General features: G+C 47.6%; 1 protein-coding gene across 9 annotated transcripts in view; it reads right to left on the reverse strand.

Moving 5' to 3' along the window:
* Positions 1 to 1,616: 1,616 nt before the first annotated feature.
* The window catches only part of tenm4 (teneurin transmembrane protein 4), a 160,971-nt gene continuing 136,029 nt past the window's right edge, over positions 1,617 to 26,558 (reverse strand). For all 9 annotated transcript variants that reach the window (XM_076036757.1, XM_076036758.1, XM_076036756.1 and 6 more), the window contains 6 exons: positions 22,794 to 22,966; positions 20,278 to 20,513; positions 13,895 to 14,191; positions 11,650 to 13,264; positions 8,956 to 9,098; positions 1,617 to 3,309 (listed from right to left, as the gene is read on the reverse strand). In XM_076036757.1, the coding sequence (XP_075892872.1) occupies positions 2,551 to 3,309; positions 8,956 to 9,098; positions 11,650 to 13,264; positions 13,895 to 14,191; positions 20,278 to 20,513; positions 22,794 to 22,966 (3,223 nt within the window). In that variant the 3' untranslated portion in view covers positions 1,617 to 2,550. The remainder of the gene's footprint in view (positions 3,310 to 8,955; positions 9,099 to 11,649; positions 13,265 to 13,894; positions 14,192 to 20,277; positions 20,514 to 22,793; positions 22,967 to 26,558) is intronic.

A 26,558-nucleotide genomic window follows, 5' to 3' on the forward strand; every position in this document is an offset into this window, starting at 1 on the left:
TTAAATCCTGCTGAGTTGCAAACTGACAATGCAATATCTGCAATATCCAAATATAAAAAAAAACACACAAAAATTAAACACAAAATATTCCCTTTATTTTTTTCCTACCTTAAGACTACACAGGGTCACCAATGTAGCTCTAAGAGGTATCTACATTTGCATTTTATTTACAGCTTACTTCGATGTCTTCACATTTACATGGTCCAAGAGAAGCGCTAAAAACACAGTGTTGAGAACAAACCAAAACTCAAAATGAGTCCCAGACTTTAGAAAAAGATACAGTCAAATGACGCCACAGTTTTCAGTGCAATATTCCACAATGCAAAATATCCTTCATTCATATGATGCTGAACATACAGGGTTTTTTTTTTTCTCCCTCCCCGGAGAAACAAAACATGACTGAATCAACCGACAGCAGAGAAAGGAGAAAAAGAAAGAAAAAAACAACGTCTTGACTGTTTTTGCCTGTTTGTACAGATTGAAACACTCAGTCATGCTCCTACCGGCGCCGAGTACACAAACCAGTTCATAGTTTGATGAGAAAACAAAACAAAAAAAAAGCCAAGTGTGTGCGGCGGCTTCGCATAGTTCAAAAAGTCGTAGCGGCTTTTTCCAAAATAGTCCCGGACTCCCTTTTTGAGTTTTCACATAATGGCATTTTTGGAATGAGCAGAAAAAAAGTCCTTTTCTTGCCGTCTCCGCCGAGGTGGACGCGGCCCTACGGGAGCTGGACGAGTGTCCGCGGGGGTCGTTTCCAAGGACAGCGTGCGCACACACACGCACGACTCTGAGTCTGCTGTAAACAGGGAGCTAATACACCTGCAGGTCTAATGCATTCTCAGCCAGCCGTGGCACTAACAGCAGCCCTATTCTGGGGGAATGAAAGCACTTTTGATGCTGACCTGCAGGCAGCCTTTAGGGCAAAAGGCAATTTCTATCCTTCATCCCGCCCACCCGCAGGACGAGAGCCAATCCATCTCGCCGACCCGGCCGATAGCCACGAGGTACCGATGGAACCGTTTTTTTTTCTTCTTCTTTTTTTTTTCACCGATGGGATCGATTTCTTTCTTGTCTGGAGTCCCTAGTTAAAAAACATTTTTCATCCCAAGTCGTGCGTACTCTCATCTGATTGGACACGGCGGTGAGGAATACTGACGTGCGCACGACTGAGGTCGGAAAAAGAAAAGTCTAACCTGACGAAATGAAAGCCCGCAGCGGCACAAACCTCCTCCCACAGCTCCGTCCGCCTCCGTGCTGAAAAAACACCCTTTAGTATTGTTCAAGTACGACAATTAACAATAAAAAGGGACAAGAGTTCACATTTTCTTTTCTCTTTTTTTTTGAAAATTCACATTTGTTATACTGTTATTATAGCTATTTATAAAAAAAAAAAAAAAACTCTGATCCAAACCATTCCTGTAATTGACCTTTTTGTTGTTTTAATACAGACAGTTACTCCACAGTATTTTCTTACAGGGCTGGTACAATAATAGTCTCCTAGCTGAACAGTGTGTTGCGCTTGTTACGTAAAAGAAAAAGGAGCTGAGGGAAATTTACTGTTTTGCGTTTGTTTATGCTTTCTTTTTCTCGTTAACATAAAAAAAAAAAAAAAAAAATTAAATAACAAAAAGCAAAACTAAAAACAAACGCGAGCTCATATCCTTTAGTTGGCGTTCACATAAAATTGATGTTTCTGTACGTCGCCTTGATGCCGAGGTCGTCAACATGCACAGTCTGAGTGCGCCGAAGCTACCAAGTACATACGCCAGTCTTGTAACAAAGAAAATAATCATAATAAAAATGACCAGACACATCACAAATGAAGGTGCTTTGACAAGTTCAGCTCGGGTTCTTTTTTTTCGATGAAGAAACTCTACCGGCGACAGGAATCTCTCTCTCTCTTTCTTTCTCTCATTACTTATGTGTGACCGGGGATATGAGGGGCTTCAAGTATAAAAAGAAGTGATTAAAAGAGAAGGAATCTCCTTGGCTGAGGTGCAGAAGAAGGCAGAATGGAGCAAGCTTGTGAATAACAATCCGCAGAGTCGCATTTACCGCTCGCTCCGACTCCGTATTCCTTTTGAAACGAGCCGCCGATCGGAAGCAGGAAACGGAGGAGCTACGCGGGGATCTGGGGCGGGGGGGCAAGGTGTGGGGTGGGAGGGGCAAAAAATAAGTCACAGACATCGCAAAGAATCGTCGTCCTCGAGCAGCCGCACTTGGAGGGCAAAGACTGTTGAAGAATCTTCAAAAAAGCAGAAGGGCACTCTTCCACTGACAGCGCAACTGATTGCAACCGTGTGTGTGTGTGTGTGTGTGTGTGTGTGTGTGTGTGTGTGTGTGTGTGTGTGTGTGTTTTTCTTCCTCTTTTCTAATTTTTCTTCTACAGTATATTTAAAAACCAGTTTGAGCACGGTCAAAAGGAAAAAAAAAAAACAACAGAAGAAGAATCAGAAGAAGTGGTCATGTACACGGCTGTCTTTGGCAAGATGTCCCCCCACCTCCACCGGAAACGTCCGTCCGTCAACTCGGGTGGCTTTTGTTGCGCCGTCACCTGCGGCCCATCTCGCTCTGCCGCAGGAAGTGAACGTTGTTGACGCTGTCGGCCAGCTCGGGGTACTGGTCCACCGACACCACGTAGTAGCCGTCGTAGCCCTGCACCTTGCCGCCGCCCAGCAGCTGCTGCTTCTCGCCCTCGGTCCAGGAGCGCAGGCCCTCCTCGCCGTCCCGCAGCCTCTGGCGCTCACGGGCCCAGGCCTGGGCCACGGCCCTCTGCCGCGCCAGCTCCAGGACGCGGGCCTTCTCCTCGTCCACGCTGCTGCCGTAGCGCACGTTGAGGCGGAGCGCGCCGTGCTGCAGCTGGATGTCGGTGATGCGGCGGGCGCGGCCGTTGAGCACGGCGTTGACCTGCGACACCGTCACGTTGACGCCCGTCTCCAGCGTGCGCCGGCCCACCGTGGTGCCGATCAGGGCCAGGTCGCCTTCCACCGAGCCCAGCTTGACGAAGTGGTGCGTGTCCACGCCGCCCACGGTGAAGCGCAGCGACTCCAGGTAGTAGGCGTCGTCCAGCACGGCCGCCATGCGCCGCCCGTCCTCGTTGGCCAGGCTGATGATGTCGGTGGCCACGCGGCTGTCGCGGATGGCGAAGCGCACGCCCTTGCCGAAGATGGAGTCCACCGAGGCGAAGAGCGTATTGCCCTTGGCCTGCTGGCAGCCGGCGCTCTTGGCGCCGTAGATTTGGCCGAAGCGCTCCAGCCTGACGAAGGCCTTCAGCTGCCGCTGGACCTCGCATTGGACGCCCAACAGAGACTGAAAGAGACAACAACAAAAAACCCGTTAGCTGCCATCTTGCACCGCCATGTTTCTAAGGAAGCCCGGTGTGGACAATCCAGCTCGTCTGACAGCATGTTTCGTATTTAGGGTGAATGCTACGTCCTCACATAAACCAACAAAGAAGTTGGACAAGCTATTCAGGTTGGTGCGTGCAGGCCACCGTAGTTCACTGGCAAGCTTGAGAGAGGGAGGCTGAGTGTAAACTCACAGCACCACACAAGGCCTGGCATCAGTACTGCAGCGTTTTCATTCATTTTCAGTCATTTCGTATGAACACTATTTTTTTTTAAACGGTTCAAAAAATGTGGTCGCTTTCAAAAAAAAAGAAAATAACAACAACACCGTCTTCATGTAAACGGGCCCTAAGACTCTTTCTGTTTGATCTGCGTGAGAATGGAATAAATTCATGAACATACAATATCGCTCAATTAGTCAACAGCTCCATTACAAAAAGCAGACAACTAAATAAAATGTGTGACCGCCTCTCACTGCTCGCTGTCCAACTTTCACCATCACAGGGCCTCAAACAGCGGCTGTCTGCCTCCTCCCGTCTTGGTGCCGAGACTCGCGCCGCATCATTAACACTTCAAACATTTCAAATCCGATGCGACGACTACAGAGCATTAGCTATTCTTTGTTATGTTAACGCGCGTGACTGAATGAGGATGATTTGTCACCCTTTGCAAAATGTTCCTGTTTTGAATTGATGGAAGGCACTCGGCTTGAAAGGACGGGACCGAGGAAATATGAGCCGAGTGCAACGTTGGAGGGGGAAAAAAAGGCCAGCAACAACACAAGTCTGGGGAGCTTTTAGCGCATGGGGGGTCAAATCTCGTTAATACAAGACTCACTGTTGAAGTTCTACAAAGATCCGTTTTTCTGAGTGTCAGTTGTCAGCTGATGCTGCTACCCAATAAATGAAATGGTGTAGAATCTAAAAATCTAACAAGGAACAAAAAGGGAGGTTGGTGGAAACACTGATCTGAGATCCAAGGAAGATTAAACACCTTTACAATGCAACATTAAGGCTAAAAATAATGATGCAGAGGCTTTAACATCCATTATCAAAGGCTTAACGGCGTCTCTTTGAAAGAGCTGCGGGCGTATCGCAGGTAGTCGAGGGGCCAGAGGTGTTTATCGGCGAAGAAACCAAAATGTTTCTGATTACTTGTGACAGGCCTGATATTTTGAAAAAGGGTGAAACTACTGTCTTCTGACAGCCACGCTGTGCCAAATACGAAGCGGGAATAATTTGGTGCCGCGCGTCCTCCAGGGATGGAGGCTTTGTATAGATACCAGAAATGACTACTTTGTCCTAATACCTTCTGACAAGTAATACTTCCCCGGGAAGGAGCGCGGACGTTGAAACGAGGAGAGTGATATGAAGTGGGCGCTGGCCAGCGAGCAGCCAGCCAGCTAGCCAGCCAGCCAGGCAAGCAAGCAGGCGGGCTGCTGTTTTTCTTTTTTTTTTTTTTGCCTGAATGCGCCGGAGCAGCAGCAGCAGTAGCAGCAGCAGCAGCAACAAAAGGCAGTCGGAAGCCGCGGCCTTCTTGCCATCGCCAGAGATAAGAGGCCGCCGGCATCACATCCAAACTTCTCCTGACAGCTTCTAATTCCGTCTCTCTCTGCCGCTGCTGGATTGGAAAGGGGGGTGGTGGTGTGTGGTGTGTGTAGTGGTGGTGGTGGTGGGTGTTTACAGCTTCAGGCTGGGGGGAGGACAGCAGAGAGGCGGCAGTGACCAGCACGTGAGGCTGCTCTTTGATAACGGCGAGGCATCACATCGAGGATGAAGAGGAAACGAAGGGGAAGGCGGGGGGGGGGGGGGGTTGGGGGCAGCTGCACCATCAAAGCCCCCCGAGGATAAATGGCCTGGAGGGAGGTGGTGGGGTGGGGGCACTTCACACCATGCCACTCCGTGTTTGTTTACCGTGGCAAGAGTGTGACCTGGTCATCTGTCCCGAGGGGGGGAGCAGATTATTACGGGGGAGGGAAGAGGTTGGGGGGAGAGGGAGGGGGGCCTTCCTCCACTTCCTGGAACGGCCTCCCGGGACCGGCTGCCAGTGTGGCATCACTCACGGAGCGTCGGCCGCAATCAGCCACCAGCCCGGCCAGACGCTTGGCTTATAAAGGTGCAGTTCACAACAGAATCGTAACAACAACGGCTCCTGTGTTTTTCACACTCTCGGCCCTCCAGCCCATTCAGCCTCGGGCGACACTTCTGGGTTTGGGATGGATAAAAGAACTCTGGGCCCGATGGTCGTTTACAGACGTGGAGTCCAAACGTACAACAACACAACTTGTCTCCGCTGTGCTCGTGTCGTGTTTTCCAATTGGTGGCAAAGAAGAAGAAGTCCCAGTGCTTGTCGCATCTCGAAGGTGTGAAATTTGTCCTCTGCATTTGACCCATCATCCGGTGGGCAGCAGCGGTGCCGCGCCTGTGAATCAAGTCCAAGTCCTAAATCAGTCAAGATGCTTTCGTGCAGCCTCCTAAAGAGGAGCTGAGAGAGAAATCCTCCATCACTTTCTTATTTTCCTATGTACTGTTGCATTTCCAAATTCTCTCTCTCTGTCTCCACACGGCAGCGTCTGGGAGCGTGTAAACACTGACAGCTGCGCCGCGTTCGCACTCATCTTGCTCACACAAACTCCTGGCTGGGAGGCCACAGTGGCTAATTTGGAGAAGACAAGGGTTGGCGTTGTTATTTTGGGCACAAATTGGAAACCTGGATGACACCATACATTAATTAGTGTGCAGAATTATTTCCCTTAAACCCTGGAGTTCATGGCCAGCAAAGATTGCCAACTGAAAAGTGAAGTCCTTTCCAACTCTAATAAAACTCCAGAAGTTAACTGGATTACAGAGCCCAGCTCTTCAGACCCTTCATTGACAGACACGGTTGTGAAATTCTGAAGTTTGGCTGAACCATCCCTTTAAAAACTATATTTACTCTTCAAAGAGCTACACCTTTAATTAGTCGGGTATGGCGAGCTTCTGCAGCGAACATCGGCGTGGCATCTACTGACACGGAGCACCGTTTCAAGGCAGGATTCCAGCTCGGAACGGTTCATCTTGACATACAGAGGAGTCTAATTATCTCAATATTTCCCTACATCAGATTTACAGTATATCCCCCAGAGATTAGCTCAAAGAAAAAGCTCCCACAAAAGAAGTTCGAAATCCAGGCTAACTTATCTATTTTAAGCCCCGGTTACATAATTTCTCGCAATGTTACTTAGTGTCATGGGAGGGTTTTTTCTTTTTTCATAATTATATAATTTAATGGTTGGCTATGCTGATGAAAATTTTTTGCTTTCAAAGACCCGATTAGTTGACTGAGCCCACATCTCCCTAAGCCAGACATGACACTCACACCATCAAGAGCGCTTTCAAGAAACTGATACAGAACATGTGGGCAACCTCGTTATCTGGGCCTCAAATGATGCTGCACTTGCATGAGGATACATGATTTTTCTTCTGGCATAAAAAAGACGCATATATAAAAAGACTGAGGCTGCATGTCTGCTGATTTATGTCTTTTCATCTTTAAAGGCGCACCATCAAACACTATCAATTCTTTTTTTTTTTTTAACTTGGATGGTGAGTCTGAGGGGACTTTAGGACTCGGTTAGAGATCTTCTCTGCAGATTCTCCTCGGTGGGAGGTGCGCTGGGTGAGCTCAGGCATGAGGAACACGCATGAGTCAGCTGCAGGGCTCCAGAGCTGTCCACGCCGGCCGAGGACGTGCAAAGATATGCTGCTCTTACGAGTTTGCGCGTGCGAGCGTCTGACCTCAAGAACAACAGCATAGCTTGGGACGCATTTCATTTTCTTTGCCAATTTGGTGCTATAATTAATTCTGTTGATGCTTTGATTTTTTTCTTTTTTTTTATCTGCAACACAAAGACAGTAACCCAAATAGGCAATAATTACAGGATGTTCTGGATGTATTTCAGGATGTCGTGGGGCAGTTTGACGCTCTGGATGTAAGTGTCTAATCTGAGGAGACAGACCATAGATAATCCTAGTCATCGTCAATACATGTTGTATGTGTATATATGTATATGTATGTACATATGTGTGTGTGTGTGTGTGTGTGTGTGTGTGTGTGTGTGTAAGCATAGGCAAATTTGGAAAAAAAACAATAGTTAAAAATTAATATTCACTCAGACTGATCTTCACTTTACTGATCAGCATTAGTATTTTAGTGTATTAGTATGTTGGCACCGTGCGCCTGCTATGTAAAGGTCTTGAATGGTCTTAAATCTGGAGAAGAGAAGTTCTTTGCAAGGATGTGATTTAAAAAAATGAGCAGCAGGATCTGCAGAGAGAAATAGAGAGAGAGAGCCTGCATTAAGCACGTTCTGTCCTCTTCCCTCTCTTTTTGTGCTTCTTGCTGTTTTGAGGACATTGACTGAAGTCAGCCATTAAAGCAGATGGCTCAGGGTGCGCAGGCTATGCGATCAGACTAAAAACATTGTGACCATGTTGCATCACCCCCCTCTCCCCTGCTCTCGCTCTCTTTTCCATTCTATTCATGTCATGTCTGTAGAAAGAGCTGCAGTTTTTTGTTTTTCTTTTCTGTCATGATATCCTTTTTTTGTGATTTACATCGCATCCAGCCAGGTGGTGCCGTCGTGCAGGGTGAGTGAGCAGGTGCGTGCATGCTTGTACCCGAGAGTGTCACTCTTGTGAATTAATCAGAAAAAAATGTGTTTTCTATTTCTGTGTCACCGCCTCGTTGACACCTGAGCATTCAGTGAAAACCAAAAATAAATGTCTGCGTCTCGCCGCGTGAGTCTGGCCTCTCCGCAACTTCCCGGATTTTCTTCAATGGATCCGTTCAGAAGTTACATAAAAACACAGGCGACATCGGACCATAATCCTGCCGCAAGAACACAGGAAGGACAAACTAAAGAGCTGGAGAGATTAAAATGCTTGCAGAGGGTGTTTTAATGGTATTAAAAGACTGGACAATTTTATGACTTTTTTTATTATTATATTCTTCATGCTTGAGATTTAAATACCCACTGCTGCTGTTGTCTCTTGTGGCTGGCCGGCTGCTCACGTGTGCTCAGATTTTTTAGAACAACTCTACATTGGATCATCCCCCTTTGCTTTTAGACTCACAAATATTTCATGGCGACAAACAACCGCAGTGTTGAGGTAGCACCAGAGTGTCACTCAACATGGATCTGGCCTCCTGACGGGTGGCACTCAGCGCCGTGGCGGCAACCAAACCCAAGACAACAGGGGACCTGTTCAATAATTCAGACAGGTTGGAATGGGTGGGGGGGTCTTAAAAGGCTTGATAAATGTGGGAATCAGAGCATGTCTACTCCCTCTCAGGCTGTGGCTGACGGTGTCGGGTTGAGACGAAATCAATGGCCGGTGGTGGAGGGAATGGAGAGTGAATTTCCCTAATGGCGCGACAATTACAAGACCTGTTTAGGACTGACCCCTGTTCCATCAGACGGGGGGACAAGGGACCAGACTGGGGTCGTGTTCTGGCTCCGCCGGGAGTTTGTCGAGCCCGTAATGATGCAAGGGAGGAGGTGGCGGTGGAGAAGGGGGAGGAGGAGGGACAAAGGCCAAGGTGAAACTGTGGGGTGGGCGAGTCGTACCTTGGTGCTGTCCCACTCCTGCGTCTTGATCTGGGTGCTGACCAGCTCGTAGGACGGCTCCATGGCTTCCGTGTTGGGTTTGCGGTAACCGGGGATGACGTTGTAGAGCTGGAAGCCGAAGGTCACCAGCCAGCTGTTCACATCTGCCGAGAAAGAGATGAGGCATTTTGGCTGCGTTCAGACTGCAGGCGAGTCCAATCAGATTCCTTCTCAAATCTGATTATAGGGCTGACTGTCCACACTGAAAGCGCTATATAAGTGCAGTCCATTGACCGTTTACCACTGTTTTTAGCAAGTGTCCAAATAGGATTTGGCTCTGTTCAGACTGGTCCACATTATTGACCCATCTGATAGGTTGCTGTAGCAACGACGCTGGAGAGGAGACGTCGTCCAGCAAGTGTAGTGTGTGACGTCATACATGCCCTGGAGCCTGGCTTGAATGGAGCTACAGTATCTCCCCACAGACTGATGAGCCAATGAGTTTCCTCCTCTGTCCACGGACTGCTGTTTTCTATTTCTTCTGTCCGCTCCATTACGTTACAGCTCCGCACCTGGAATGTCGCCCTCTGGCGCATTGGCTCTTGCGTAGATTGACGTCACGGACAATCAAAACCCATTGGTGTGCCGTTCAGATTGAGAAACATCTGTCCAAATGCCATTTAAAACGACCTCCCGAAGGTGGTTTCAATCCGTTTTGCAAAAATCAGATTTCATGTGATTTGTGACTGTTCAGATTACAAAAGAGCCATCTGATTTCAATCTGGATGGGCTATAAATTGGATTTTGGCTGGCAGTCTGAACGAGACATCTGAGACAATGGCTCAGAAGCAGCGTGCAGTTATCTCCATAAAAAAGAAAAAGAAAAACACACACACACAAACACAAAACAGGCATTCTCCTGTTCTCCTTTTAACAGTCGACATTCTTCGGTTAAGTGCCTTCCTCCTCTCTCTCTGCCGCGTAGAGAGCCGCTTGATTAGTTTGCGAAAGTGGACAGGCTATAGTAAACACTCCACTGGATGGTGTCAACGATTTAGGTCCGCCCCTGCAGGTGCCACACTAATGGCACACAGCTGGGTCCCAGATCTCCCCGGCGACACGTGAGAGCGTCTGCAGCGGAGATAATTATACGCTGTAATCTCGTGTCATTTCAAAGGAGCCGAGATGTCAAGGCTGGGTATTTCTCGAGACTCAGCGGGTTCCTCCGTAATATATTTCTGCTAATGAGATGCTGGGGGGGGGGGGGGGGTAAGGAAAAAAAGAAGAAAAAAAAAAAGAAGGGAAAAGTGCATATTTGGGATTCAGATCCATGAAATCATGATAATGCGATTCGTCTTATGGTGGTTATAGGGCCTGCCACCATCCCCCTGTGATAAGCTGTCATTAATTATGAATATCACAGAGAAGGCGGCAGACTTGACTGTAAGCAAAGGCTGTTCCATCTCAGCCATTTGTGTCCTGCCTCTTTCAGCGTGATATGCATAATTCAATCAGCGCATTGACACTTTGGGTGGGGGGAACTTTGTGGCACCTGACAAAGCTCTTTTTTTTTTTTTTAGGAAAAAAGAGAAGAAGGGATTTGTTTAAGGACAATGAAAGGACCCGGGTAATTCAGTGAAAGGAAGGGAAATGTCAGAGCCATCAATCACAATCAAGGCAGAGCCACTACACTATATCTAAGAGTCTGCTTTGCATTCAAGTGACAGTCGGCCCCTCACGGTGGACCGTGAAGCTGAAAACTGTTCTCCCCAGCAGCCGGCTAAATGGCTTTGGGAACAAAAGCCAGAGAGGCTTAGCCTCCACAAAATGGGAATATTTTTTCACTCCATTGTAAATAAGGATTAGGGCGAGAATTCAATTCATACACAACATGTGTTTCATGGAGTAAATATAAGGCCGACACGCCGTGTCAGCATCTCACTCCATGATTTGCGAGGGAGATCTGGCGAAGGCAGCGTGTGGAAGCAACAGGGTCGGAGTTTATTCATCAGATATGGCACTTCTTCCTGCCAGAGAGGCTGATACAGGCCGGTCTGGCTAAGGTTTCTGTGGCTCCATTGTGTTTGTCCTCCTCCACTGGGGCGCTTTCAGCGCCATTTACCTCGACCCCGCCACAAAGCATTCACAAAATCTATGTGATATTTCTGGGAAGGGACCCCGGCGTCCAGCTGCAGAGGGGGAGCAGCGTTGTTCCCTTTGAGCACTTTCAAAAAGATACCCAGTGGGCTCACACACACACACACACACACACACACACACACGCACACACACACACACACACACACACACACACACACACACACACACACACACACACACACACGTGCAGTCTTAGTGCGTAAGCCCTTGAAAGCCTTCCTTTGCTTTTCAATTTAATTTTGGCAGCATCTGTTCTTCCATTTGCGACTTCTTGTTGGAAAAAAAGAAAAAAAAGAAATGACCAGGGCGGACATGGAAACAGCACTGAGTGCTTCCTATTGAACCGGAGCGCTGGCATTGTGGACACTTGCTAGTCAACATTAATGAAATGGTATTTATTTTGTTGTATCCGCACTATGGTACTAATAGATGTCACTAAAGCTCAGACGCTGAATTCTGAAAAAAACACTTCTATGTTAGAGCTGTATGTCCAGCTTTTTTCAATCTGCAACAAAAAGCAAAGACAGATCGTGTAGCGTACTTGGCACAACTCACCTGTCATGTAGCACTTTATCTCCTCGTTGTTGCTGAGGGGGTTGTTGTTCTTGAACATGTACAGGTTGAAGGGCACGATGTGGTTGCTGTTGAGTCGCTTCCAGACGTCGTGGTTGGGCGTCGTCCAGCGGCCGGCCAGCACGTCGTAGTCCCGTCGGCCCATGTGCACCAGTCTGCTCAGGGGCTCGTACAGGCCCCCCTGGTAGCCGATGATCAGCTGCAGGCTGGGGTTGGTGTCAAGGTAGACCTCCCCGAAGGCGGTGTGCAGCACCTGCTTGATCATGAGTCCCGAGCCGCTGTACACGGCCAGCGGCGTGCCGATGTTGTCGCAGGCCACGTAGAACTCGTCGCCGCTGCTCAGCTCCATGGCGAACAGGTGGCCCTGCAGGTCGTAGTAGAGTGACGTGATCTCCGAGCTGGAGTGGTTGTACATGTGGGTGACCCGAGTCGGGCTGGACAGGTCGGCGTAGAAGAACTGCAGGTGGTGGCCGACACTGTTGCGGCTGGAGACCCTCCTGCCCAAGCCGTCGTATCGGTACTCGATGCTCCAGCCGGTGACTCTGTTGTACACCTTCACGAGCAGGCCCGCCGAGTTGTAGTCAAAGTAGTCGTTCCCCCGCTGCTTGAGGAACCCGTCCTCGTCCATGCGGTACTGCACGTCGCCCAAGCGGGTGATGCGGTCCCTGATGTCGTAGCGCAGGGGTGTCAGCCGGGCGCTGTTCCCCGGGCTGAGGAGGTGCAGGTTGCCGTTGAGGTCGTAGCTGTAGCGCCACAGCGGCTTGTCGTTGACCGAGACCACCTGCAGCTGGCCGTCGGCATCGTACTCGTAGGTGTAGCGGGTGGTGTTGGCGTAGGCCCCCACCTTGAGCTCCTTGGCTACCACCCGGCCCATGTTGTCGTACTGCACCATCATCCAGTACATGAGCGAGCGGAAGATCTCGTACTGGACCTCCTTCACCCGGCCGTAGGCGTCAAAGTGCTTGGTGTGGGTCATCACCGCCGTGGTGATGATCTGGTTGATGTCGTAGTAGATGACGCCGAATTTGCCAAACTGCTCCGTCTTGCCCGACACGTCGTCGTAGCGGTACAGGTCGATGGGCAGCGGCGTCTCGTTGATCACCGCCTGCATGCTGGTGACGCGGAAGCTGTTGTCGTACACGTAGTCGAACCTGGCGTTGACCATGCCGTCCTCGCTGAAGCGGAAAATCTGCCGGTCGATGAGCGGGCCGATCTGCCGGTAGCGGATGGTGCAGGTGAAGCCCTCGCTCTGCAGGTTGACCGTCTTCAGCATGCCGGCGACCTCGTCGTAGGCGAAGCCCACGCGCGTGGTGTCGTAGAGGACCTCCAGCAGCTTGCCGATCTTGCCGTACTTGTAGATGACCCGGCGGCCCGTGCCCAGATACGTGGTCTGCAGCAACTGGCCGTCCTCGCTGTAGTCCTGCAGCACCGAGGCGTTGCCCTCGGGCGGCCGGTAGGTGTTGCGGTAGTAGCCGATGGAGCGGGCCGTCTCCAGGGTCTGCCGGGCCACGTTGGGCATGGTCACCGAGGAGAGGCGGTCGTTCTTGTCGAACTCAAAGATGTACTGCCTCTGGCTGGACAGCAGCAGTACCATGGACTGGAACGAGAGAGGGCGCAAGGTGGAACGTACCGTTAAGACCTGTCAGCATACTGCTGACGTACATCAATGGACCCCCCCTTGAAAACAAGATGATGCATCTCAAGGGGCTAATCCGAATAAAGAATTTCCAAACATCAATACCTATGTGAAGATTGAATACACAACAATAACTTTTCCTCCCTGCCCTTACTGCACAAGCACTTCTGAAAATAAGTTCTGAGGCAGTCACAACAAACTTTAGGTAGCTAAGAGTTGTCGAAAGACTGACAATAGGCCATTAACAAGGTGACTGGCTGCTATTTTCATATTACATATCTGGGCCAGAGAGCTGCAGCTTTGCACCTCTGTATGAACGACTTTGCCTTCAATTAGTGGGCAGAAAGTGACAATTCACTCTGTTGTTCTCATTAGAGCTGTTTCAGGTTGAGCTCTACTGTCAGGACATCTAACAGAGTATAGCATCTGCGGTGCACAGGGCAGGTTTTAATTATATTTCTCCCGATGCGTCTGCTAGTGCAGCGCAGCCACTTTTGCCCGCGCTCAAAAAAATCCCCTTGCAAATTGAGTGAAAAATTTGCCGTGAGGAGAGTTGCAGACCAGAAGTAACACAACTTCAACTCTTCGTACCTTCTCGAGGTAAGTGTAGCTCCAAGATTTGCCATCGGCAAATATCTGTGAGATGATCCTGCCATTCTGGTCATACTCCATGCGCACAGACATGGTACCTCTCTGGATACCTGCCACGTGGCCTCCGGAAGAATAAGTGACGTTCACTCCATTGAGGCGACTGCTCGGCGCCCACAGAGTGGGTCGCCCAGCGTGGTCGTAATGGATCCGTAGCGTAAACTTCCTGTGGTCGTCGTAAACCTTTTCGGTGCGGGTGATTCGATCAAAATCCAGAGACAGCAGGTTTCTGTTGTGAACCTACAAGAGGAAACAGGAAGGTGTCAAGAATGTATAGTTCTAATGGATCCACGAAAAAGGGAACAGGAATGTCTGAAGTTAATGATGGGGAGAAATTGGCACGCTGCTCTTCTGAGGTGGAAAGTTATGAGAGAAGCTTTAATCACACAGTGATTATTTTATATTCTTCTTTCAAAGCTTTTAATTAGAACAAAGGGGCTGTATCTCAGGACTGCAGGAGCTATTGAACTGATGTAATTGTTAGAATTACCATATTTCTTTGTTTGCGAAAAAACACAGTCAAGTCCTGGTGGGAGTGGGCCTATTCATGCAAGAAACATTAGTCTGATCTTTCGGCTCATTTCCAAATCTGAGTGAAAAGAACTACCTGATGACTAGGCCTGGTGTTTTATTTATTCATTTAATTTACCTGCTGAAGAAGGCGAAAACCCATAAATTACTCTCCTCCGTACCCCCCTGAACAATGTGTGAAATGGTTCTTTTCACTGTCTTTGAAAACACACTGGTGCACATTGTGACCGGTGACTTTGATCAAAACAGGGAGACAAAGCTCTGAAGAATGTCCTGCTTACGGCCACTTTTCAGGTCATTACAAAGCTAGGTATGTCTTAGTTAGCCCCTCTATCCCTGACAAAAATTTTAAGAAGGAACACCACATTTCTCAATCATTAAGTTTTTGTAAAACAGGCTGCAGGGGCTGAAGCCAAATAGGAGTAGCGAGTTGTAGACTTCTTCTTTTTCTCTAAACACCAGGAGGAAGATTTGGGATTATTTTATTGTGAAGGTCTTCAGGTTTTAATTAAACCCCCCATCATTTTATTTTTCTTTTAATTTCTTATTTGTGTCCAAAGTGCTATTATGCTCGGTAAAAATCTTGGTAAGGCTCCCAAAGCTTCTGGCTGCCTTCCAAGCATCGCCACCAAGCAAGTCATGGGGGAATTGTGAAACCTCCCTTTTTCGATCTCACATTGAGAGGAGCATGCTTAGGTCAGTCACCCGTTAAAGTAACACCGGGCCCAATTATTGTCCCTCAATACCTAATTGAGGGGACTGCTGTATAGTGAGACAACGGATCCATGAGCAACATAACCAATGGGAGCCCCAGAAATGATTAGTAGGAGCCTTTCCAGCGTAATTGAGAATTAATAATGAGAAATCTGGACCACAGAACAGATCATGAATCTTCTGATGTAGAGCACGAGTCTTTCAAATTGCATCAGTCAGTGCTACCTGGGTACAGAAACTCATTAACCAACAGTTAAAATTTCAAATTTGATGTTGACCAAAGTAGCCAAGCTTACGAGTGTGGTTCCTTCGCTTTCAGTCGATCTGCAAAACTTCTGGCCAAACCGCACACTTTAGCTGCAACTACTACATATTACTTTGACCAGCATGCCACTCTGAATATTATTGCAAGGTAAATTTGAATAGATGTGTTGTTACCAGGTTACACAAGTGTTATGCTAACATAGACTCGCCAAAGTTGTGTGGATTAGTTGCTTAATGAGCTGATGATGTCATGGCCACCTACATGTCAAGATGGCACTAACACACTCACCTAACTGCATTTCTAGTGTTTTCTTCCACGTGAAAGAATACCACTAATTAAGAATCTTATCTATAAAATGAGGTTAGGGTTTTAGAGTTCCTCATGCGCTAGAGGCCCCAAATTTGGCGTGGGTGTGTCTGGGGGACTCCTGATGGACCTGCAAGTGTCCCCATGTCTCTAGGACAAAGTTGACTTTTGACCCCCATAGACTTGCATGGCATTAGGGTTAGGGTTAAGGCTGAAATTAGGGTTAGGGACATTGTGTTTTGTTTGCCATGAGATTGTAGATTCAAGCCAGCTTTTGCTTTGCCAAACTCTTACCGGGGTGGAAATAAAAACAGAATTGCACAGGCAAGATTTCAAGATGCAATTATGATGGAAACCTGCTCAAGAGGAATCAATCCAAGCCGACAAATTACAACCTCAGTTTGCCAGTTCTCAAAAAACATAATGCTTTGACTCAATTCCAATGATTCATTTTACTATATGTATCAAGTTTGTTTTCTTTAATCTTTTTTGGGTGCTAGCATGTGAAAGATATTGTGTCTTCAGTATCTTTCAGACTCTGGTTTGTTTTTGTTCAGCGTTTACAAAGATTGATGGAGAGTTTCCCTCCTGTAGTGAGTGGAGCCTTTGAAGGAGATAAAAAAAAAAAAATCAGCTCCGGCATCTGAGCAACATAAATCATGAACGCAATGTGTGGGTGGGAAGGGCCGCGCCAAAGTCGTGCGTGTCACTGCGGACGGAGACCGGTGGGCGACCCGTATGGCCTCGACAACAACGAAACACAATGCAGCCAACGCATGCGCCCCATCCCCCACTTGCATCTGCAGTACAGTCGACAAAAGCAGGGAAACAAAAGCTGGAATGAGACAAACCTCTCGCTCCCCCGCCTCCCTCCATGTCATTGGCGTTGGCATAAAAAGATGCGTGAAACGAGAGCCGCGCAGTCTGCTTTCTCATGCATCCCCTCGCTCTGTATTCCACCCCCTGCCACCCACCCACCCTCCAACCCCACCACGCCGCCTCACACTCATCCAGCCACCCACGTAATATCACTTGACATGCCTCTCAAGGTCGCTCAATGATTCCAGCTCCGTTCATCCCCTCTGTTCTTGCCATTAGGCTGCTCCCATTTCCTATATCGCCCCTGAGGCCAATGTCTGTAACATACATTAGAAGCTTTCACTTCCAGAGGCATGACAGGGCCATTAAATGAACAGCCAGCGACAGACGAAGTGGCACCCCCCCATTAGCGGTGTCGCCTCCCAGACAATGAGGAGGACAACTTAACCAAAGTTGTTATTTGCCTTTCCAAGCCGACAGTAAACAACGTGCATGCAAATCAATTGGGATGTTTTTTTTTGTTCCCCCCCTCCCCAAAAAGCTGATGACGGCAGCTCGTCTTTCTAGATGCCTTACGACCGAGGGACAGCACCTGGCCACTTCCTGTGTCACTGAGTCTGAGTGTGTGTGTGGCAGCTGAATTTTTTGAAATTTGAAAATCACCCATCTAGACCAACAGATAGTATTTTCAATTAGTCTTTCAATGGATTCAACAGCCGCTTTAGGTTCCTCTACAAATAAAGAGGACAAAGGGGGCTGTTCTGACCAGACAATGGCCGTAGAGCTCGAGAGATTAGTTTATATGTCGCAAGAGTAGTCTTCCAAAGAACCAAATGCAATTTTCTCATTATAAGATTGAACACTAAATAAATACAAATCCCTGCACTGTGGGCTTTTGTAAACACTGTATTGCATAGCAGCCACAGGCAGTGTCTTGTAGCTACATGGATATAGTAACAAATGTAATTAGTTCCTTAGGCAATTCCTCCAATCACATTTTAAGATGTGCCTCCCCTTCCAGTGAGATTGAGGACATTTTCCATCTGCTATTGCATTTTAATTTAACACCCACATATTTCATTTATGTACAAAAAAAAAAAAAAATCTGAGGCCATTTTTTTCAGCCATCTTCCTCCAATATTCAGAAGGGATTCACAGACTGAAAAAAAAGAAGAAAGAAACGAAAACCCAAGATACTAAAATAATCAGTATGCACAGCACTTCGTATTAATTAGCCTGTTTTGCAAACATTAACGGCACACCTCAGGCGCCATAAAGAGATGTTGCAAGCAAGCTGTTACAGGTGCTGGTGGCAAGACTGTAGCATGTGCTTCCAAAAATGCGGCTAATCCACCCACAAATCTGCACAGCAGTTCCAAGAAACCACTTGCAATTTCACACCTCTGGGAAATCGTATATCATTGAGTACATAAATACCCAGCGGCGCATGGGACGGTCGCCTCTGACGGCATGTCTGTCTGATTACACTACAACATGTGATCCAATGTGATGACATGTAACACCCAAAAAAGTCGCCTGCGGCACGTGTGATGATTAGGCGTCACGACAACTGCTCTTGCAAAAATTGCACAACGCTAGAAAATCACCATAACATGACGGAAGGGCAGCCAAAACAGAGAATGCCGTTCATTCATAAATCTGGAAAAATTTCCACATGTCGTGTTGGTGAACATTCACAAATAAATAAAGAATTGCCCAGCTTTCCTTGAAGGTAAATATATTAGTCTTGTCATGACTGAAGTTTAATGGATAGTTCATTGACAAGACTGCAAACATGTTAATGTTCTGGAAGCATCTGTTCATGTTGTAAATGCTTTGTGTTGTATTATGGCTATCACAATGTGTTTTGTTAATTACTGTGAATAATTTATTATATCCATTATTTTTATTTATTATAAGCGCATTTTGTCGCATCCAGTCCTTACAACTGCCGCAGGTCACGTCTGTGTGTTTTTTCACACAGTTCTGCATTTGCAGCACACAACACTAGTTCCTAGCAGCTTTAATATGTGCCGTGGGCTCTCTGTGTGTTATAATACATTGAGCTAATGCATTCGTTTTCCGTATTTGCCAGCGTTGCCAGCATTTTTGTTTTTGTTTTTGTTATGAGAGTGTTTTTTTTTTTTTTTTTTTAGCTCATCAGGCCATCGCACAGAAAGGAAGGGGAGGGTGGGAGGTGAGTGAGAAAAAGAAGGAAATAGCTATCATTACATGCAATTAACATCCAACAACCAGAGGGACAAAGGATGGAAACGGTTCCACCCAGGGAAAAATCTGACACATCGACCACTAAGTGTTCACTGGTATATGCGGTGCCCATTAAACATTAATAAATAAAGTCAAAAACAATCAAAAGCTGTTGTGCACTGACTCGGCGCATGTGAGTTAATGGCCGCATTGTGTTGCAACGTGGAATGTGATGCTGCGTTTCATCATTTTATTTTCCCTCTTAGCCTTTTCTTTTAACCTTGACCTCAGACTGCCGGTGAGGAGAGCGAAGGGTCTGTCAGGGAGGAGCGAGCCGCACCGTTTGAAAGGTCACAGGCGGCGCACGAGGCTTATGAAATTCATTCTTCGATTTCAATCAATTCCGCTCAAGCAAATTATCAGCGTGTTGCAGGGGCGCGATTGGCCCCTGCTTGCCTCCGCCCGTCTCTAAATGGATTCATAATTACAATAAAACAAGAGAATAAGAAAGTGATGACTCCCAGTTCAAGGAGAGTATAATTTCTCGCCGCGGCGCGTGATTGGCTTTGAGTTCATTTGAATCGACGTGCACATTTGCGCATTATGTCCACCCACAGAATATTTCCTCGCGTGGAGAGAGAGAAAAAAAAGGGAAACTGCAAACACATGGGCCCGTCCCTGAGGGTTGGATTGGCTTTCAAATTAAATCGAGCAGAGGAAGCTTCCAGTAAAAAAAAGAATTTAAAAAATCATTGCATATGCTACATTTGCATTAGTGTTTTCTTTAACAAACCCTTTCAGAGGAGAATTCTTCATTCTGAGGCCTCAAATCCCCAGGACTGGCTTTTAGGTTGGCAGATTTCTTTTACCCGTTTGCTTTTTTTTGAATATGTGCTTGCAGGCCCGCTGCGTACATTTTTTTTTAAAGGGATAAAATGGAATAGAATGTACATGTATGGTTTTAGTTACATCAAGACACTATAAATAAGCGACTGTTTTGTTTGAATTTGTCGGTGAAAAGAAGCAATTATAGTTACATAATAAAGAGCGCCCACTTGTCAGGGGGCGTCCATGCTGAGCCACCACGTGGCCTCCAAGGAGGATCTGCTCAGACGTGTCTGATCAAACTCATCACAGTTGCATACGATTGGTTGCAATATGCTTTCTTACCACTAGAAGCTATTAAATACTTCACACCAGTCCTTCATTGGTCCAGTGTGTCAAATGTTTAAGGCAGCCCGGTATTTAAGTCAGGTGGGCTTCCCTAAAAAATGGCGACGCAAGATGTATGTATATATGTATATTCATATGAATGTGAGAACTTACTTACTAGAACTTACTAAATTACTTTCATCGTACTGCAAGTATACACTTTTATAAATGTATTTATGGGCAGTATGTTAAGCTTTTATCAATATAAAAATAAATCAAGGCTAGTTTTACACACTGGACCTTTAAAGCAAAGTCTTTTGACGCTGCTTACCCTCAGCCTTCGTCCGTACACAGTGACCTGGCCGCGGGCCTGCTCCTTCCTCTGCCTCCACTCCACCAGGTTGAGGCCGTTGTCGATGGCCAGGGTCACGTTCCTCTTGCTGACGGTGGGGATGATGGTGCCGGCCAGCAGGTGGGGCTCAGTGTGCAGGGACACCTCCATGCCGTTGGCCAACACCAGTCGCAGCGAGCCGTCCAGGCCGATGAAGTAACTGTTCCGCACTTGATCTGAGGGACGGAGGCAAAAAAAAAAGAACGAGCGCAAAAAAGTTTTTAAGAGACGATGTGGAGAAAGAGGCCGATCCCTGCGGAGCTGACGATGAAGGATGTCTGGACGTCGGAGCCGATGTTCTATCTAATATTTACCCCCCCGGTGGAGGTGCGAGCGTAACGGGCCGGAATGGCCGCTCAGCAGAAAGAAAGCTTTTAGCAGCAGTATTTAACTGAGCCCCTCCGTTAATGTTGGGTGTGTGACAACAAGGATCAATAGCGAGAGGTTACACAGCGGCAATAAAACCAGGTTTTACGGCTGTTGCGGCAGAGCTGCAAGCTCGCCCATGGCCACGGAGAAGTCGGACATAAGTGTGCACACGTGCACACGCAAGCCCACACACACACACACACACACACACACACAGGCACAGTAAATCAGGGGCTGTCTAATACAGTCCCTTGGTGACGACAGCCAATTCTCCTGCTCTGCAGCAGTGACTGATGTCAACACGTGGACATATTGTGCACATTTGTTGTCGTGTTATTTTCAAGCCTCATCACCGCCGTCTGACTCTAAATAAAGCAGCCACTTTGCAGTTATTCTCAATCAAAATTTTACACTTTCTAATAGACTTGATTTCGTGAAGGAAAATTGAAGTGCGGCGCTGGGCGATCTGTCAGGGTGAAACGACTCTTTCTTTATTTTTGCGCAGCAGTAAACAAAACGCCCGAAGATGGAGTCTCGCATCAACAGCAACCGCAGGATCGATTGTGCTGATGAGACAAGAGCAAAAGGTTGGTGGTGGTGGTGGTGGTGGTGGTGGTGGTGATGGTGGTGGTGATGGTGGGTGACCTCTCTCTGGCCTTTACCTCACTCCTTCATACAGACACCTGGGAGAGCGGGTCTCTGAGGCAGAACCCTCAGCCTCCAGCAGGAAGCCTCCAGGTGAGGCTGTAAATACAGGAGGCTTTGGAAGCACGTTGACAGCTGAAGGTGAATGACGCTGGTGTTTGAACGGAATGTGGTCTGCTCCAATACAATGAGGGCTTTTTCTTTTCGTCTTTTCCTTTTTAAACTTAAAGTTGCCCAGAAGGTGAGAAATACATCAGTGTGACCGGGTGTGGGGGCGGGCGGGGGGTGAGGGGGGTGGAGGTGAGTGCGCATTAATGCATTAGGTGATCACCGAGGCGCGAGCTGACAAAGCGTAACAAAGCAGACGCCGGTGAATTAATTAGCAGCAGAGTTCTTGGCGCCGCGCTCCTCGCCAGCAGACGTCAACGGCAAGGTCACATGGCGGAGGCGAGCGGGCGGCGGGCGGCCCCACGCCGGGGAAACCGACACGGCCGGTTCTGAGTGAGGAGGACGCGTTCGCTTCCTGCCCCTTCCCGCCGTCCACGGGTAATCGATGTGATCGACGATCGGCCGTGTGAGTGAGACGGAGCCGGACAGAGGCCCCGCCCCTCCGGCTCCGCCCCTCTCGCTAAATCTTCCTCCACCTGCCTCGGTGTTGCACAGCCACCGGTGCCGCGAATTATAAATGACGCTTTCTGACAGCGGGTCAATATGCGCCGCTAAATGGAGTCCCCCCCCCTACCCCCCACCATGTTTTTATAAAAACAGCGCCGCGCCAACAAATAGCGCGTACGCGGGGAGAAATGACGTGGTCGTTTTGAGGCAGAGCTCGTCCAAATGAATGCAAGGCTGAAACAAATTGTTAGATAACCCTGAGAGAGAGAGGGTCGCACAGTGGTTTGCTTAACAGGCAGCTATTAACTTTAGGTCAGACAAACATCTGACACAAGAAACAGAATTTAGAGCATCAGATCCGGGCTTTAGAAATTTTAACTTGGTTTCTTAAAGAAAAAGGGGTGTTTTTTTGTTACTGGAGCAAAGTTAAATCTCATAACATACACATACATACATATATATATATATGTATATATATATATATATATATGTATATATATATATATATATATACATATATATATATATATATATATATACATATATATAGATATATGTTTGTGTGTATGTATATATATATATATATATATATATATATATATATATGTGTATATATATGTATGTATACATACATATATATGTATGTATACACAAATGTATATACATCCACACATACACATATATTATGTATACATATACATATTCATATACATACATTCATACATATATATACACACATATATATTATGTACACACACGCGCATACAAAAAGCTAAGACCGTAGCTAAGACGTGCTCCACTTAGGAGCAACAATAAAAGACACTCACCCTGCATGAGTGTGTAGAAGGTGCCGGAGGCTGACAGGTTGGTGGTGACAGTGATATCCTCTTTGTTCGAGCCCTCCGTCTGGATGCGGACCGAGCTGTCGGCGTCTGTTCGGTAGCTGCTCACCCGGCCCGTTGGGTAAGTGACGTTGGTGAGGCGCCCGTAGCTGTCATACCTACAAAGGAGGAACACTGACGTGAGTCAAAGACGGCGACGAGGGGCACGTCGCTCAGATCGGAGGCATCGACAGCAGCTACAGCAGAATCACCGGCGGTGCCGCGGCCCGACGGGCTGAGCGCGTTCAACCGCCGGGAAGCGGGGTGGAACACGACGGTCACGTATGAATGAAACGGACGCGGGCACGACTCGTGTCTTAAAGGAGCCATATTAGACTTCCATTTTTCACCGGGGACTCCAGCGGAGCAGCTTTGCATGATTAATTAGCCGCACAAAAAAAAAGAAAACTTCTATAGATGCTCCCATCGAGTCCAATAAAAAAAGGGGTATTATGCGGCATATGGACTTGTTTCTTTGCAGTGGAGGGAAGAGCAGGTCTGCCATAAGAGACCCCTCTCAAACATCATTACTCATAATTCCATAATTACTGACTTGCTTTTCAAAGCAGAGGAGCTTTTCCATTTCATGAGTCTTTTTATCAATAGAAAAAGATTAGAGCCTTTTAATCTTGCGTTGAATTCATTAGAAAGATACGGACGGTAGGTAGGTATAGTCTCGGTCTTATAGTCTCTGTTTTTCACTCTGGACGCCAGTGCTTACCTCCCTGCTAAAACTGACGCTTTGTTGGACCTTCGCACAAATAATTATGGGGGACGAAAACAAACAAGGTTGCCACGACACAAAGCGCTGATTTCTAAAGTTGTGGTGTGAAGCACGGAAAATGGAACAAAGGCCGGACTTTTCTCATTTCAGGGGAGCGCAAGAAAAAGCCAGAGACACAAACTACTGTTGTAGCAACTGCACGGCATAGGATCATTAAAGCATTTGCAAATGCTCTAAAGCCCCCTAAGGATCCTGTGAATGCCAAGCAACAAAATGAAAAATCACCCAAGAAGAAGTGTTATTATTAAATATTGATTTGCACATGGCTGTTTTTTTTTTCCCCCAATTGGCTCTCACATACATTATTGTTCTAAAACAAAGCTTAAGTAAAAAACGCACAACACTGGGGGGGGGGGATTTGGGGCAAAAGTTGCTGTCTTGAAATAACTGCTGATCATAAAACTCATTGAGACAGGATATGCACGTTTTCCCCCCGTTTCTAATATACATTTCCATGCGGCGTTGGCTATTCTCGGCAAACGCGGCGACAAATCCATTGTGTCTGTCGGCTCCAAGGTAACACAACGCTAAAGTATCGGCAGTAATCACAGAGGCACAATCAGCGCAGCCGCTACAAAGGAGCGCGCCGCTTTGTGCCGTTTGCAAATCATAAACTCGGAGTGGCTTTATCTCTAAAGTAAACAAGTTTGAACTTTTCTTGGCCCTCCAGCTCGACGTGAACGTGACATTAATATTAATGCTAACTTTGAAAGGACAGCAGTAAGAAAGAAGAGGGGAGAACAAAAAACACCCCCCACCCCCACTCCAAAAGAAAAACAAACAAACCCAATGAAGGAAAAATAAAGTCGTAGCCTAAACATAAACGCTTGGACCTTTCCACATTTGGACAAAAACTGCTTATTAGCTTAAAAGATTAGCGGTATCAGCTAATCTCATTATGCCAGTCTATGAAACAGGAGCAGCGAGGTGCGACTCCTCGGAGGGCGGGGTTGGGGGTTGGAGATGCAGGAGCCGCCTCGCCTACAAATCAGTCTGTTTATCACATTCAGGAACACGAGTGGTCAGATTGTTTCATTTCGCTCAGACAGCACATCTACATGGAACAATTTGAAATCTCTTGGAGTGCCAGTGTCTCAGGATGGGATTGCGCCAACGCTACATTACTTACAATGAAGACTCTCCCCCCCCTCTCTTCTTTTTGGGTCTGTGCGCTGCATACAGATTGGGAAGCGCTTGTTCCAAGTCTGGGCTGCCTGCAATAATAAAGCCCTTAATAAATGAGATGGACCGGACGCTGCTTTACGGATATTTCTTCACGCTGCCATCTCAAATATCCAATACGGGGAGGAAGAATGGGAGCGGAATCATCTCCCGGAGATAAACGTTATCTGATCTCAGCCGCTGGCGGGGCCCCGCGATGCAGGGATGCTTCTTTAGCCGGAGCCTCTCGCATCAGGAGATGCTAAATACAGTAATTCATATCTCCAGCGTTTGATTTAGTGGGAGACCACTTGCATTTTATCAGCAAGATACCCTCTCCGATCCTCCCCGCCGCCCCGGGCGACGGCGCTAAAGGCTTCACATCTGCGCTGTGCTGCGGTTCAAACCGCTCGATCCAGCGGACGGACAGAGAGCGCCTCTGTTTCGCTCCCGCCTCCGTTGCCAGACGGCCCAAACTCTCGGGCGAGCGTGCGCGGCCACAGCTTGATCGCTGACCCGGGCGCTCTCTGTCTCAATTAAGGCGCTGGGCCGGAGACGTTCCTCGGGCCTCACCGCTGCGCTTAAAAATGGCTCTGGCCCGATCCGGCCGCGCCTGCCTATTAGCTTTGCTCCTTTCTTTGGCTGGACAAGAGGGGCCACGGAGAGGGGCACGGCGCTGAGCGCAGGGAAGGAAATGCGCTTCCCCCCCGATGGCCCAGAGTCTGTTTGGATCGCGTCACCTCGGAGTCACACGCGCTAGCTTCCGCGACCTTTCACGCCGCGCTCCAATAATGGGCCGGAGACGTCGGACCCGAGTCTTGTCTGGCGAGCGTGACCTGCGAGTCCGCGGTCGCCGCTGGATGCGATCGGTGTTTACACTGGCAGACACACACAGAATGGGACGTTCTCGGGCTCTGATTCGGGGGCTTGCACTCGTGCGTACGTGCAAACACGCGCTGGATGTTTCAGCCTATGTGATCACAGCGGTCGGGATGAGATATTTCCCTCGCCTCCGTGAGAAGCACGTTGAAAATGCAACGGTGAACGCCGCAGGACACCGTCCACAATCGGAAAAGCGTCATTTGTTCCCGGCGCAGGAGAGAACAGGGACTACGAAGAAGCCATAAAATGGAACCAATGTTTGACTCGCTTCTAAAGATAGTTCAGAAAGCAATATCCTGAATCACTATTCCTGCTTTACCTGCATTACTTGCAAACTGCAGTGAATTTTATTTGGCTTCAAAATGTTTTGCTCTGAAACATATTCCTATCTTGTGAGCTGTTTCCCTGGGTAAATGCATGTATTTGATACGGATACTTGTCAAAAGCGATGTCGGGAGTGCGCCAATAATAATATGTGTAACATAAACGTGTAAGCAAGGTCAAAGTGCACATAAGGTGTTTTGTCATATCAGGATGCAGGTGTCCAGCACATAGATAATTAAAAGGGTATCCGCCAATGCATCCGAGCAGATGTCATTGAAAATTTCAAATGACTTGACACAGCTGCATATGTGCCATTCTTTATGAAGGTCCACAATATTATCATTTTTACTGCAACTGTAAAATGCTAATATATTCTTTGCAGCCTTATGGATGAGTGGGAAAGATCTTATTTGACCTACGAGTCTGCCCTTGTCTGAAATTGGTCATTTTCAGTTAACGACTCAAAATGCTCCTCTTCACTTCTGAATGTGTTACTTGTATTTTGAGATTTGGTTCATACGAGTTTCCGGAGAGGCGACGATTCAAAGGCCGGCAACCAT

The sequence above is a fragment of the Nelusetta ayraudi genome, unplaced genomic scaffold, assembly GCF_046127955.1.
Source record: "Nelusetta ayraudi isolate G7.1 ecotype Tasmania unplaced genomic scaffold, CSIRO-AGI_Nayr_v1 ptg000048l, whole genome shotgun sequence".
NCBI lineage: Eukaryota > Metazoa > Chordata > Actinopteri > Tetraodontiformes > Monacanthidae > Nelusetta > Nelusetta ayraudi.